The sequence below is a fragment of the Sardina pilchardus genome, chromosome 1, assembly GCF_963854185.1.
Source record: "Sardina pilchardus chromosome 1, fSarPil1.1, whole genome shotgun sequence".
Taxonomy (NCBI): Eukaryota; Metazoa; Chordata; class Actinopteri; order Clupeiformes; family Clupeidae; genus Sardina; species Sardina pilchardus.
Window position 1 is genome coordinate 42,981,551 of NC_084994.1, and position 14,466 is coordinate 42,996,016.

Genomic DNA, 14,466 nt, shown 5'->3' on the forward strand with positions numbered 1-14,466 from the left:
CCACTCACACACACACACACACACACACACACACATATACGTACAGAACACATGCCCTCAGCTTGGAGGGAGGAGATATGAGAAGAGGAAAAAGGAAGGGAGAGACATGAACACAGAGTGGGAGATTGGAGGTTGAAAGCGTATGCTGATGACGTGTTGATAGCTTCCATGAGTCCCCGAGTCTGGGGAGGCATAAGAGTTGTTGCAGTGATTAAATCATAATCATTCAGAAACAAAAAAGGCACTACCTGTCTCTGCCCAACGTTGATGAGCTCATTGTGTGAAGTGGTGGAACGAGAGAGTCGGGCGAGAGAGAGAGAGAGAAGGCTTGCTGACTGAATAAGGAGGATAGGCCATGCGTGTGGCGAGTTTTGAAAATATATATAAGAAAACAAAAATATTTGGATTTTTGTTTTTGTTTTTAAACTCGTCGCCATCTGCTGCTTAGGTGTGGGAGGGATCTCTGTTTGTCCTCCCCGCCTTTAACCTCCAATCATCTCACTCCATTTGATGACATCAGTGTATTTTATTCTTTTATACATGGTTTAAAGGTATTGGCATTAAATACTGTGCCCAGCCTACACCAAGTTTTGTCGAAACAAAAAAGATCCATTATGAACTGATTATATATGGCTATATAAATATATAGATGTGAATAAATTCAACCACAGACCCTCCCTGATGTAAAACAGTAGGAAAAAGGAAGACATTTTTGAAAGAAACAAACAAAATAAACTAATCAAAACTTAATAAAGTTGCCATGGAAACCAAAAGAGCAAAGGCGGAAGGGTGTCATTGTGACTCAGCTTCTTTTTCTTTTTCTTTTTTTTTCTGGTGACTGGAAGAACGAGGAAGATGCCAGCTGTGGTCACGTGAACGACTTTTTAAAAAGTATCCCTTGTCTTGCTCTTTTCAGGATCTGTCTGCCCTTAAAGTCAACTTTTTATTAGTTTGGTTTTGTTTTGTTTTGTTTCGGTTCTGTTCTGTTCTGGAAGCCTTGCCCTTTTTCTCTCTTCCACGGGTCTACAGAAACAACGAGCGCTGTCCTGTCCGGTGGCTTCGACGGAGTCACACAACGACTGGTCAGCAGCAGAACCCTGAGCCACCATCTAACACTGAGAGAGGATGGAGGGGGATTGACGGGTCGGCAGCTGAAGGGTTTGCAGGAATTCTGGGTAATGGATCAGGTCAAAGGTCAAGGATGAGAGCTAGTCTGACAGACGATGACAGATCAACCTGCAAGAGGATTAAAAACTGTAAAAGAGATCCCACATGAATGACTTCCAGATAAAGAAATTTACGTGCATGCTCAACAAAAAAAAATAAAAAACAATGAAATGAAAAAAATGTACAACCAACCTGCTGTTTGGAAATGTACATTTTGAAAAGCGATAATTATAGATGATAAAGTGGGGGGGGGGGGGGTGGGGGGGATTCAGAGAAAGAGAGAGAACACAAAAGGTGGGAAAAATGTCCCTGTGCTGTGTGTTTTTCTTTCTCATTTTGTATTTTAATTTCTCAAGGGGATGATTTGATGTTAATGGGGCTTTATTTTATGCTTGGGGTGGGGGTGATCAATCTTAACAAACGAACAAACAAAGGCCTTTTTTAACGGAAACAAAAAGAAAAAGAGAACAACGTCCTTTTCTTTGTAAATGTACTTCTGTGTTTCATTTTTGGACGTCACACTCAGCCTTATTCCTCTTTTTCATTGTCCTTTGTTTTTCGTTACATTGTGTTGTTTCAATGAGGTTCACAAATGAAAAACAATGGGAAAAAAGCTATGCCATCTTCTTCAAAAAGGTGCCAATATTGAATGATCCTAAACTTGGATGCATTACGCCCCAATGTTGAATAAAATTGTAACCCCACTAGGGGAAGTACAAAAAAGGCTGTCCTAATGATGTATGTTTTTTTTCTATATTGTTGTGTCTACATATTGCTGTCTATATAGCAGCACAGAGATGGAGGGTACAGTATACTACACTCACACCAACTCACCGGTCTACTGATTCATACTGCATACTTTGTTCTATCTCTAAGGTATACCACATTCATTGCATGTTATACTTGTACAGTATGCCTTTCTGCCCCATCATCCTCCATGCTGTTTCCAAGTGAGGACACAACATGGCTTGAAGGCCACCGCCTTCTGTAGAAACGCCGGAAAATGTGACGGCAGTGAGCTTGCACAAAAACGCTTTGGACTAAGTCTAGAGAAGGAGGTGGTCAGGTTGGGGGTCAACAACGACGACGACGACAACAGCCTTGCTCGGAATGTCCGACTTCTCCCTCCTTCTATCACTCCTTCCTCTGTGGTCTGTGGAGAGGGCCATCATGACCCAGAGCCTAGTACAGCATATAGAGCCCTACAGCATGTCTATTGGCATTCTGCTCCTGCAATGGTATCTGTTTAGAGGTTGGTGTAATCTAGCTAGCAGGAGAAAAGAAGTCATGCTGGCACAGAGTTTGATTCAAGCTGAGAGTTTTGTGGGGCACTGTGTGTCTGTGTGTGTGTGTGTGTGTGTGTGTGTGAGAGAGAGAGATAGAGAGAGAGAGAGAGACAGAGAGAGAGAGTTTTTAGTGTGTGTGTGTGCGTGTGTGTGTGCATGTGTGTGCTTACGCCTGTGTGTCTGTGTCCTTGCCAATTATTTGATGTCACTGACAATCCGTTAGCCTCCACATTTTTGCTGGCATTTGAATATGGAGCATTCGCCTCTCTCTCTCTCACTCCCTCTCTTGCACTCTCTCTCCCCCTCTCTCTCTCTCTCCCCCTCCCTGGTGTGCGGATCAAAGCTGTGAGTGCGGCTCTCTGCAGCGTGGTGTGATCAGTGAGGAGAGGAGAGGAGGGGAGAGGAGGGGAGAGGAGAGGAGAGGAGGAGAGGAGGGGAGAGGAGAGGAGAGGAGAGGGAGTGTGTGAGTGGAGTGGACCAGGGACAGAAAAAAAAGGGGGGGTGATCATGGGGAGGAGGACATACAAGTATAAGGGCAATAGGCTGTTCCAGAATAGGACCTGAGGACCTAAAAATGACCATAGACTGCCTTTGGGGACTCTTTCACCCAAAGCAAGAAGGAGCCAGGAACTTGGTTCCAGAGGAGACTCAGAAGAGTTCATCTAGTTCCTGAACCACGTTAACCGGGTCATACATTTGTGTGTGTGTGTGTGTGTGTGACATGATACAACACAGGGCCATTTGAGGCTTGAGGTTCTGAGGTGCTTCACTGATTGCCCTGTTGATGCGGGGGTTCAAATACATTTTAGCATTCGACCACAAAAACTCATCGCTTTGGTGAGAAGCTCCGCAGCTCAACCAAACCACAAATTGGCTCTTGACTTCACTGTTACCCTCTTTATTTTATGTAGGCTAATTTGATTGTCCTCACTCAAAACTCTTTGGGCATGAGCCACATGAGCCACCATACACACACACACACACACACAGTCAGTCACACACAGGCACAGAGAGGCCAGAGAACCATGAGTATGGAAGCTAGTCAGCCTGCAGAAATATCAAGCCATGTCACAAGCTAACATGTGTACCACACACTGGCTGAGCCATGAAACGAGGGACGAGAGACATTGGAGAGAAGCGCTCTCTCTCCCTCTTGAGCCTGATAAAGCTTGGGCTCTTGCTCCCTCTGATGGTGAATAGATGTACTGCGAGTTGTGCTGGGTTGTGTGTGTATGAGTATGTGTGTGTGTGTAACCAAGCAAGCGAGAGAGAGAGGGAGAGAGCAGAGCAGGTGCAGAATACTAATGGCTGTGCAGTAGACACTGCAGCCATACCTTGCGCACACTTCTCCAGCATCTACCCCCCCCCCCCCACTCACACACACACACACACACGCGTCTTCATCTCCCCCAACACATACACACACACACACACACACACACACACACACACACACACACACACTCACACACACACCTCTTATGTCTCTCACACTCTTTTCCCAGAACAGGAGTCAGTAGTGTGGTTCTGATATGGTTTGCCATGCGATGCTCAAGTCTTTTCCCTTGAGTTTGTTTTGGTCATGGCTGCTGGTGATGGTGGTGGTGGAGGTGATGGTGATGGAGGTGATGGTGGTGGAGGTGATGGTGTCTCTTGATGCAGCTCAGCTCAGTAGGTAGGTGGTGCTGCTGCTGCACCAGCGACCCTCTACGGCAGTTCTCTGAAGCGTGGTGTTGGTCGTTCACACAGCATGGCCATGATGACCAAGGTAAGAGTAAGTGTGTTGATTTCTTCATCGATTTCTTCATTGCATTTATCTATAGCAGACTTAATTGTTGTTCTCTCCCTGGCCGTATCCAAGATGTTGTCATGCGAGGTAAGGAGATGCAAGACAAGGCCCAGAGCAAAGAAGGCATTTCCTACAGTATGAAACCTCTGAGTGAACTATCTTATTTTGTTTTTATTAGTGATGGCCAGTCGAGTCTAGTCTTTATCTACATGTCACACACTGTGTGTGTGTGTGTGTGTGTGTGTGTGTGTGTGTGTGTGTTTGTCTCTGTGTGTGTCGTGGTGTAAGCAAAACTTAACATGTAAATCATGATTGTGTAACTTTGCTGTGTTCTGGTTATTACATACGTGTGTGTGTGTGTGTGTGTGTGTGTACTTTCACGTGAGTGCCTACGCTTGGCCCATTGGTTCGCCAGGCCTAGGCAAAAAAAAAAAAAAACCACACCACAGGACAGTCTGGGTGTCTCCCTTCCAGCCCAGCACGTCCACACTCCCATGCCAGGAGGCCGGCCTCAGCCTCCCGCGGCCCCCAGCCAAGGCTCTCCTCGCTGGGCCAGACGGGTCTGGGAGCTGCCCTGCCCTCGCGCTCACCTCCAGGCCCCAGCGTGTGTCGCCTGGCTCACCGCCTCGGCGCAAAAGCCTGTCGGGGACCACCTGCGAGCCACGGCACAAGAGCTGGACCGAGCGAGCGAGCGAAACGAGCGAGTGACCGACCGAGACCTGCTGCCAACCGTCCACGCCGGTTATCTAACGCACCGACTCTCTCTCTCTCTCTGACTCGACTCTCGTGAGCGGTAATTAGGCTCTCCTAGGCATGCTGGGGCGTACCAGTTCATAATCGTAACCCCCCCACCCCCCCAACGTAAACATAAACAACAAATACCTCTCACTGTGTGCGTGTGTGTGTCAAGTGGGCTTGAATTAAACAGCCTACAGTAATTACAATTGTAAAGGCACATTTGTGAGGATAGCCTTTTAAACTCATGACTGCAATCTTAACATAAAATAAAAAATAAAAAAAATAAAACAAATAAGAAAGGGATTACCATATTCATTGCCGTACGCTTTTCTGCTGTGCTATTTAACTTCGAGATGTAATTTGCTGACAGACTCTGAGGCTACAGTGGTAGTGGAGGACGAGAATGATGATGCGGAGGATGATGATGGACATTTTGCGTTGGTCCCGTTTCGCACGTTTCTGCGGCTGCCGAGGGGCGGGCGGGATGACTGGCGGTGGAGGAGGAGGAGGAGGAGGAGGAGGAGGAGGGGCCTGTGAAATTGGATTAAACGGCGCATAGTTGTTCTCTGGAGCGGACCGGAGCCCTTGAAAAGGCGACGCCGTCACGAGAGGCGAACCGGGACAATGCCTCCTGACCCCGTTTGGGAATTAACCTTGAAATTAAAAACTGTAATTCTCCTTTTTTTAAAAAAATATTATTATTATTCCTCTACAACTTTTTTTTTTATACCACTGCATTTTGTGAAAATGGCTGCTCTGAGGCTCTCGGTCATGACAGTGTGCCCTAGTGTCCCACATGTACAGTGAGAGGACTCGACTGTGTGCGCTTCTCGCCGGGAAACTGTCACACAGTAAAGCGGCCATATTGTTTCACTTGCGAGACAAGAGCCCGGCTTTGTCCTGGGGTGATGTCACTATTCACTACCATCTCAGCTTCATGTGTGCAGAACTCTTTTTTTTATATAATTATTCTTTCATTATTTTTTTTTCATTCTAAAGAACATTTGGTGACATTTCTCAGTCTTATGTAGGGCACAGTAGACCACTCTCTAGCCACCATGATATCTATGTACTCCACTCTGATGACCTACATACAGTACCAAGAAAGGAAACTCTACAAACATAGAAAAATCAAACCTTTAATTGGTTCACCGAGCTGCAGATAGTGGCACAGCACAGATCACACAGGAAAAAAAACGAATTACAAAAACATCTGACAGGATACATTTATGTATATTATATCAAAACATCTGTATAATCATTTTGATATGTGATGTACTAGGACGACAACTGCAGCCAACACGGTCATCGCTGTAGCGTGTTCCAAGCAGTTCTTATAAAAATAAATAAGTGTGTAGTATGTAGAGTGTGTCAGTAGTGTGTAGTGTGTACTCATACTGTGTAGTGTGTCCACAATGTGTAGTGTGTATCCATACTCTGGGCCTGAGGATGCTCAGGGAGAATCAGTGCTCTCGTTCTCGATCGGGTTCTGCTGGAGAGTGTGAAAGCTCTGGGCCAGACAGACAAACGGGGCATCGCAGTTCTCCATCTCTTTCTGCAACACACACACACACGCACACACACACACACACAAAACTCATATCAAGAGGGGCATTTCCCACAGGTAGGCAATAATTCCACAAGACGAGCACTTAAGAGAACCTCCATCCAGCCACCTCCATGTAAAATTAGATGTAAAGCTAGCACATTGCCGTTGTCCTGTCGTGCTAAGCCACCTCCATGCAAAAATATAAAGCTAGTGCATTGCCGTCCTGTCGTGCTAAGCCAAATTAGATGTAAAGCTAGCACATTGCCGTTGTCCTATCATGCTAAGCCACCTCCATGTAAAAGTAGATGTAAAGCTAGTGCATTGCTGTTCTGTCGTGCTAAGCGACCTCCATGTAAAAGTAGATGCAAAGCTAGCGCATTGCTGTTCTGTCGTGCTAAGCGACCTCCATGTAAAAGTAGATGCAAAGCTAGCGCATTGCTGTTCTGTCGTGCTAAGCCAGCATAATATGTGACAAAGAAGAGAGCAGCAACACGGTTATAGCCGTGCAGAGACTGCTGCTCCCCCCCCATTTTAAAATAATTAATATGTGGGAATGTGTGAAGTGTGATCCCCCCCCCCCCACACACACACACACATACATATCACTCCCCTTGTCTCCTACTGGCAGTGGCTCGGCTGCCCCCGCTCAGTGCGTGCAGTACCGTGACTCAGTCACACAGTGACGTCCACTGACGTCCACCTATGTGAGTTCAGCGTGCGGCCACGGGCAGAAACAGAGCGGCCGGAGTGACCATTTGGATTTGGCACTTCGTCCTCTTGCTAAAGGACACCCTGACATCCAGCTGAGACAAAGCACCACTGAGACATCGTCTGAGTCGTCAGTGCAGCTGCACGCTGTGTGTGTGTGTGTGTGTGTGTGTGTGTGTGCGCGTATGTGTGTTAGTTGTGCGTGTGTATGAGAGCTGTGCGTGTGTATGAGAGCTGTGCGTGTGTGTGTGTGTGTGTGTGTGTGTGTGTGTTAGTTGTGCGTGTGTATGAGAGCTGTACGTGTGTGTGTGTGTGTGTGTGTGTGTGTGTGTGTGTGTGTACTCACGGCGGATGTCTCAAAGTACTCCAGCCCTTGGCTCTGAGCCCACTCCTGGGCCACGGCCGTCTCCACCTCCCTCCGTGACGACAGGTCTGACTTGGTGCCCACCAGCACCCCTGGCCAAGGTAGACACACACACACACACACACACACACACACACACACGCACACGCACACGCACACGCACACGCACACACACACGCACACACACACACACATTAGCATTATGAAGACAATGCACAACCCTAATATTACATTTATCCGTACTGTTAACAGTTGACTTATTAAAAGGCGTAGTCCACAATCAAACTGATATTTTGAGCTTAGCAGCCAATCAAATCACACCCCTCTCTGCTCCTCTCTGCTGATTGGCATGAATAGTCTATGACTCAGTCCAAGCCACTTCCTGTCCTCAGAGAAACTGAGTTTTGATCCACTGCTTCAGCATCCGGCTCGTGAAATGTATTATCACCAGGCAAGACAGTGTAGCAGTTGCACCAGTACCCACTCCTTAGAATGATAGGTTCTAGGTTCTAGGTTCTAGCTGGCATTTTTGTACAAAATGTCGAGCTACTGATATATTCTCATTCTGTGACAGCTTAAGAAGGTGAGGTGAGGTGTTTCTTGTAGTTGTATGTATGTTTGGACACTATATCTGAGGAGGTTTGTTCCACTTATCCGTATAAATCCACGGAATTCTAAAACGTTGACACTCTATATCTCAACTACTGGGAACGTTGATAGAGCATTATAATTCTAAGGGGACTGAGTGTCTAAGATGTGAGAGAGTGGCGGCTGAACTCTGGTTGACCCTTGACCCCCAGGCGGGCGTGGTGTGGTGTGGCGTGCGTCTCTCACCCGGCACCTGGAGGCCCGGCGAGTGGGTCCGCACCCTCTCCAGCCAGCGGCCACAGCTGCTGAAGGACGCCGCGCTGCTGATGTCAAACGCCACACACACCACCGACGGCAGCCCCCACTGAGAGTCAGAACACACACACACACACAAATTTACTCACACCCATACACACACACACACACACACACACACAAAAATGTACTCACACCCATACACACACATACACACACACACACACCGCACACACACACATACACATACACAAGAGTGAACAGACAAGATGCAAATTAGTACACACACAAAAAAAAGACAATAGAGGGATACACATTCATTTTTAACACAAGCCAGAGAGGTGCGTGCCATGTTTCCATGTGTAGCCCTCGGGTCCCCAAGAGAGAACGATGAATCAAATCATGTGTGTGATATTTACTGCTGATGGAACACAAAACACAGTCCAGATGTGGCGTTGGGGGAACAAGCGCACACGTACCATTTTCTCACAGTACTCTGCAAAGATCTCTCTCCCGGGCGAGTCGAAGATGTACAGCTCCTGCCCAGACGGACAAAGGAACACAGAGTTCAAGGGTCAACTGCGTTCTGGGTTACAGGGTAGGGTACATGATGCTTAACGATTCTTAACGGCTCTAACACCTAAAACGCACTGTAACATTGAGGGAATATATCCTCACTATCTGCTAGCTCTACGTTCTGTAAAAAAAAAACACTCACCACGCTGTCACTGGTGTTTGGGATGAGCACACACTTAGTCAGCAACTCCACTCCTGTGGTCTGTAAGACATCAGTCAGATATAATAAATAATAATGATAATAATAATAATGATAATCTTAATTTGTATAGCACCTTTCATACACAGAATGCAGCTCAAAGTGCTTTACATTTGGAACATGCAACACAGTAATGAAAAGAGTCAGTCGATTCTCTTCATTGCTGTGGCCATTTATGATCTAAACAGCAACAGAAAAGAACATAGAACACAGAAAACATAGACAAACAGAAAATACATCAGTCAGAGGTACAATCTCATCATCACTGAGACACAGTACAGTGCAAAGGCATCTAAAGACTCATAAGACAATGGCTTATAAGAGAAGGCAATTCTGTTGGCGTTTTGGCAAGAACCACACACCACACTTGAGTGGAATTTTCCACCTTCTACCATAATGGCCCCCAGTGGCCATTTGACATCCCAACCGATGAGGTCAAGACTAAGATCAAGCTGAACTATTGGTGACCACAAACCTTTCTGCAACACAATCAATTAGACTAAATTGGGTCATCGCCTGTCCGTCTCGCCCTCCAGAGAGTCGTTATGATAACAGAATTGTGTGTGTGTGTGTGTGTGTGTGTGTGTGTGTGTGTGTGTGTGTGTGTGTGTGTGTGTGTGTGTGTGTGTGTGAACACCACAGGACCAGATGAACCTTCCTCTGATGATAGATCATGAATTCCACAGATTGAGGGAGACTTGAATATGAACACCAAAGTATTCTGTACTATGTACATTTGCCTCTGCGGCTTTGTTTGTATAAATCTCAGTCCGAGTGCGATCCCTTCTTTTCCACTACCTTACTGAACTTTTCTTGGAGTTACGCACCGGGCACAACCAAAATGATTAGACAAAAGGTGCAGACGCCATCTTCACCTACCTATATTGGCCTCTACAGGATTTGTGGACATGTCATCAGTTTGACCCCCAAACAATAACAGCAGCATGTTTTTTGTTGGTTTGTTCTGGTGCTCGGCAAGTATTGAGCTCTTTACCGTGAGGAGTAAGTCTGACACCCTCGAAGAGCGAGCTTGAAATGGCCTGAAATGCCAATGACACAACATCCACAGGACTGTCTAAATAGCACACCCAGACCTGTTCAAATGCTAACAGCTGTTCCCGAGCTGCCAATCGTCCTCGGCGTCGCCGCTCTCCGCTGCTCCCGCTGACATCATTAGCTTTACCTGATGAGGTGAGGACGGGCGGTGTGCGCGACCAGATGCCGTGTCGCTCGAGACGAGCGGAGCGGAGCGGAGCCGCGGTAGCAACTCGACCTGAAGGGACGCCGCTGCGCGTTCGGCAGCTCTGAGTGTCTGAGATGGCGGACGATGGTGGTGGTGGTGGTGGTGGTGCCAGCGTGCGGCTAACGAGGCCGCTGCTCACCAGAATGCCAATGAGCCGTCGTTAGGAGAGGGGCGCAGCGCTGGAGACGCCGTAATGAGCCGCTTGGCATTTAGAGGTGAGCCCGAGGCCTCCGCTGGCATCACTGATGCCCACCCACCCGGCCCCCTCATCACACACACACACACACACACACACACACACACACACACACACACACACACACACACACAGACTCACACAGACTCACACAGACTCACACACACACACACACACACACACACACACACACACACACAGACACAGACACAGACACAAACTCACACACACACATTCTCTTCGGCTGTGAGAGTCTGTGTACCTCTCCAGCTAAAAGGCAACATTTGATTAAATCCTCTTTCCAAACTCATTAGAATCTAAATATGACTTGAAATGTGCTTCCTTTGTCCTGCTCCACCTCAACCTCCATCTTCCAATCGGGGGAACAGTATCTCTCTCTCTCTCCTATCTCTCTCTCCTTCTCTCTCTCCTTTCTCTCCTTCTCTCTCTCTCTCTCTCTCCTCCACCTCTCCCTCCTTCCCCAAGCCTCGAGTCGCTGAGGCTCTTTGCGCTGCAGAGCACGTCCTGCTTGTCAAACACCTTTAGTGCATCCGCACACACACACACACACACACACACACACACACACACACACACGCGCACACACATACACACACACGCACACACTGATTACCGTGGCCTTTGTATTAATTATTGACATTCCTGTCACCTGCGGCCTTCTAGCCTTGCTGACGCGAGCAGACCTGCCTGGCCCTCCCCAGCCTCCCCCCCACCCTCCCCATCCTCCCCCCGCCCCTACCCCACTACCCACCCAAAGGCAATCGACAGGAGCTTTTTGCAATCTGCTCAGGCTCCTCGGGATGCTATAAGGCTGAAGCCATCCTGGCCCTGGCGTGGCTGATAAGCCTACTGTATGTATGTGCACTCCGCACTGCAGACTGCACGGCCTGGGCCTGGAGGTACCCGCACACACCCTGAGGGGGCAGCCGAAGACCCGCCATCCCTCTGCGGCTCGTACAGATACACCAGATACACCAAGGATGACCTCATGGGGCAAGTAAAGCCCCAAGCCTCCCCCCCCCCCCCCCCCACTTATTTGTTTGCCCAGTTCGTCCAGCACCCAGTCTTTACACTTGGATGTGTGCGCGCTTGCTTGTTATAATTGAAGCCAGATGTACACTAATAGGTAGTAAGGGGGGAATAATGCGCAAAAATATGACCAATGTTGTGACCAATGAGGACCACTCCGTTGTATTCATTTACAGAAATCTCCAAAAGATGAACGTGTCATACAGTATGTCTAAAATGTAAGAACACGGTTGCACTAGTTTTTTATATCTGACAGCACTTTAAGCATATCCCCATAACTTCCTGTAATGCATCCACTGATCTACGATAATAATAATAATAATAATAATAATAATAAAATAACGTTTAGCAAAGATATAGGCAGACCCTTACTATTTAGTTTAGACTAGTAATTAGCCTCCACACCACAGCAGACGAGGCCTTGCGTTGCTCCCAGTGGAGATCTACTGCAGTCCTGGCTGTACAGTACTATACGTGAGGGGCCACACTCCATGAGCTGCTGGGGCGAGTGCGTCAATGGCACAGTTCTATGGGGGCGGGCTTTTCTCCAGAGCACAACCTTGTGCTGACAGAGAGCTGTGCCTTTTTCCTCCAGCTACTGGCACTGAGGAGCTTTTTAGTGACTTTAGTGATGTAACTGCATGTGTGTGCTCCTGTCCTACCGCTGCACTCAGTTAGGCCTTCATTGCTTGATCAACTGTCTTCAGTTTTAACACAATCAAAAGTAACTGAAACAAAGAAACAACCTAACCTATATGACATGCACTGAGGTGGACAACACGTGTTCACCATTCAGAGTAAACACTGGGACTTCAAGGCTAAACATAGATCCGACACTATTTTTTTCTTTTTTTTCACTCAGGGACTTCACAGGGCAGCCTAATAGCCTACTTAATCCATGCGCAGGAAACAAACACTGGATGTTTAATGAACCACTGACTGAGTTACATTTCTGCATGGTTTACATAGCCTTGTCTCACCATAGAATACATTTTCTGGAAGTGGGCGCCGTCGCTCCGGAACATCTGGGACAAGGCGCTTTTCCCTACCGCGGCATCCCCTGTGGAGGCAGACAAGCATACGCGGTAGTAGCCTTGCAAGCTCAACAGGCGAAGGAACTGACCATTTCACTGCATTCTTTCCTTGTAGAAATCATATGCATGTGACAAATAAACCTCCTTGTATCCTTGTATACATTTAGCAGCTAGGGTTATCACCATAAGAACGCACCAGGGAGGAAGATTATCTTGCACAAGTGGAGGGGTACACCACAGTTTGTACTAGATGTTCATATGTTTTGGTTTTTCTGTGACAGTCCTCTTTTTAGTAGCCTAGCCTTACACGAACGTTACATAGCAAAACATGTTTGTAAAGCTGAATGTCACAATTCAAAATGAATCTACTTTACCGCACTGGCTGAAGAGGACCGCGCGTGAGTTGCAGCCAAAATATTCGAGAGGGGTTCAGGAAGGTGTGTAATGTAGCTTGAACTGATCCTCAATTTCGCTTTGGATTAAAAAAAAGTCTGCTTACTCTATTAATGTAAATGTAGGTAGGAATATGATTTGTTCTGTTAGCTAGCGTTAACGTTAACTGTTAACTTACTCGGCTAAAGGAAGCAATCGCCAAAGGATCGAACATGTCACATTTCCCCAACACCCCCTTTGATAAGATAGTGCCACCTTTTGAAGAACACTTGGCAAAGTTGAAGTTTGACGTTAGCCAAACTTCCAGCTAACATGCATGGCTACAGTTAGCTAGCATCTTGGTATCAGACATGTTGAAAATCAGCGTTTGACAAACTAGCGACTAGGGAGTGTCCTTACCAACGAGAATGCATTTTGCCCTTAACTTCACCATTGTCGGGAACAAGCAAGAAAGACAATGCAGCCTTGAGCTCTCAACACAATGTTGTTTTTAGCTTCATCGGTTCTCCAGCCCTCGCACGCACAATCTTCCTTGTAGCACACAAGCATACAATCCGTCGCATAGTAACCACCGAGAGAAAATGTGGTAATATCATTGGTTAGTAGTGTACTTGACGTACATTAAGGGGCGTCTACGTTTAGTATGCGTTGATCCAGTAAATACATCAGCATCACCACTAGAGGGCACTGTGCACGCTGTATATTCGCCTTTATGTGTTACGCACTGGGTCATGTCATCGGTCCCAGGGCAGTGTTGCCGCTCCACATCGTCACGAACTCTAACGTTTATAAGAAACTTTATTTCCAGTAAAATAAAGATGTCCAAATAAATTGACTTAACCAGGGTAGTTTTTGATAAAGTTCAAGCTTGTGTCCCAATGGCATATTCAGAAGACAGTAGCCTATAGGCCTAATTTAAAAGAATAATAATAATAAAAAAAAACATCTTGGCTCATATAGGCACACGTGAGGCACACGAGGAAGCCCTCGGGTTTACTCGCTGTGCTCCTGCATTCCTTCCTTGCTTGAGCAGTTATCACGCGTAAAAACATGCGGGTCATGTGAAAGCAATAGCTTTGGACCTCTCAAAGGATTTTTCCTCTCATCTTACCATCTCTCTCAAATTTAGTCCACCTTGTCACACAAAGCTGAGTCCCGTCTTTTCCCTTTTTCTTCTTTAAATCGCCAGTTAGTTGGGGGCGCGCGTGAGAGTATTTTGTCAAAAGCGCGCCCGACGGTTTGACAGCGAGGCGCGCGAGCACTGGAGCGCTTTGCCACCGGTTCCGCCGCTTCGACATTTTACAACCCCTTCGCCTACCCCTCTCCTAGTC

The 14,466-nt window shown here is 47.1% G+C and overlaps 2 protein-coding genes across 3 annotated transcripts in view; one reads left to right on the plus strand and one right to left on the minus strand.

Moving 5' to 3' along the window:
• Positions 1-1,409, plus strand: part of LOC134075805 (voltage-dependent calcium channel gamma-2 subunit-like) — a 64,418-nt gene extending 63,009 nt beyond the window's left edge. For both annotated transcript variants that reach the window (XM_062530879.1, XM_062530876.1), the window contains exon 6: positions 1-1,409. This exon is cut by the window's left edge. The gene's annotated coding sequence lies outside the window, so the exon portion shown is untranslated.
• Positions 1,410-6,105: 4,696 nt separating this feature from the next.
• On the minus strand, positions 6,106-13,679 carry ift27 (intraflagellar transport 27 homolog (Chlamydomonas)). The gene is made up of 7 exons (XM_062530889.1): positions 13,535-13,679; positions 12,689-12,768; positions 9,163-9,222; positions 8,924-8,983; positions 8,436-8,553; positions 7,584-7,693; positions 6,106-6,535 (listed from the first exon to the last, which is right to left on the minus strand). Exons 1-7 carry the CDS (start codon positions 13,566-13,568, stop codon positions 6,434-6,436), a joined length of 564 nt encoding a protein of 187 aa, XP_062386873.1. The 5' UTR covers positions 13,569-13,679; the 3' UTR covers positions 6,106-6,433.
• Positions 13,680-14,466: the final 787 nt, after the last annotated feature.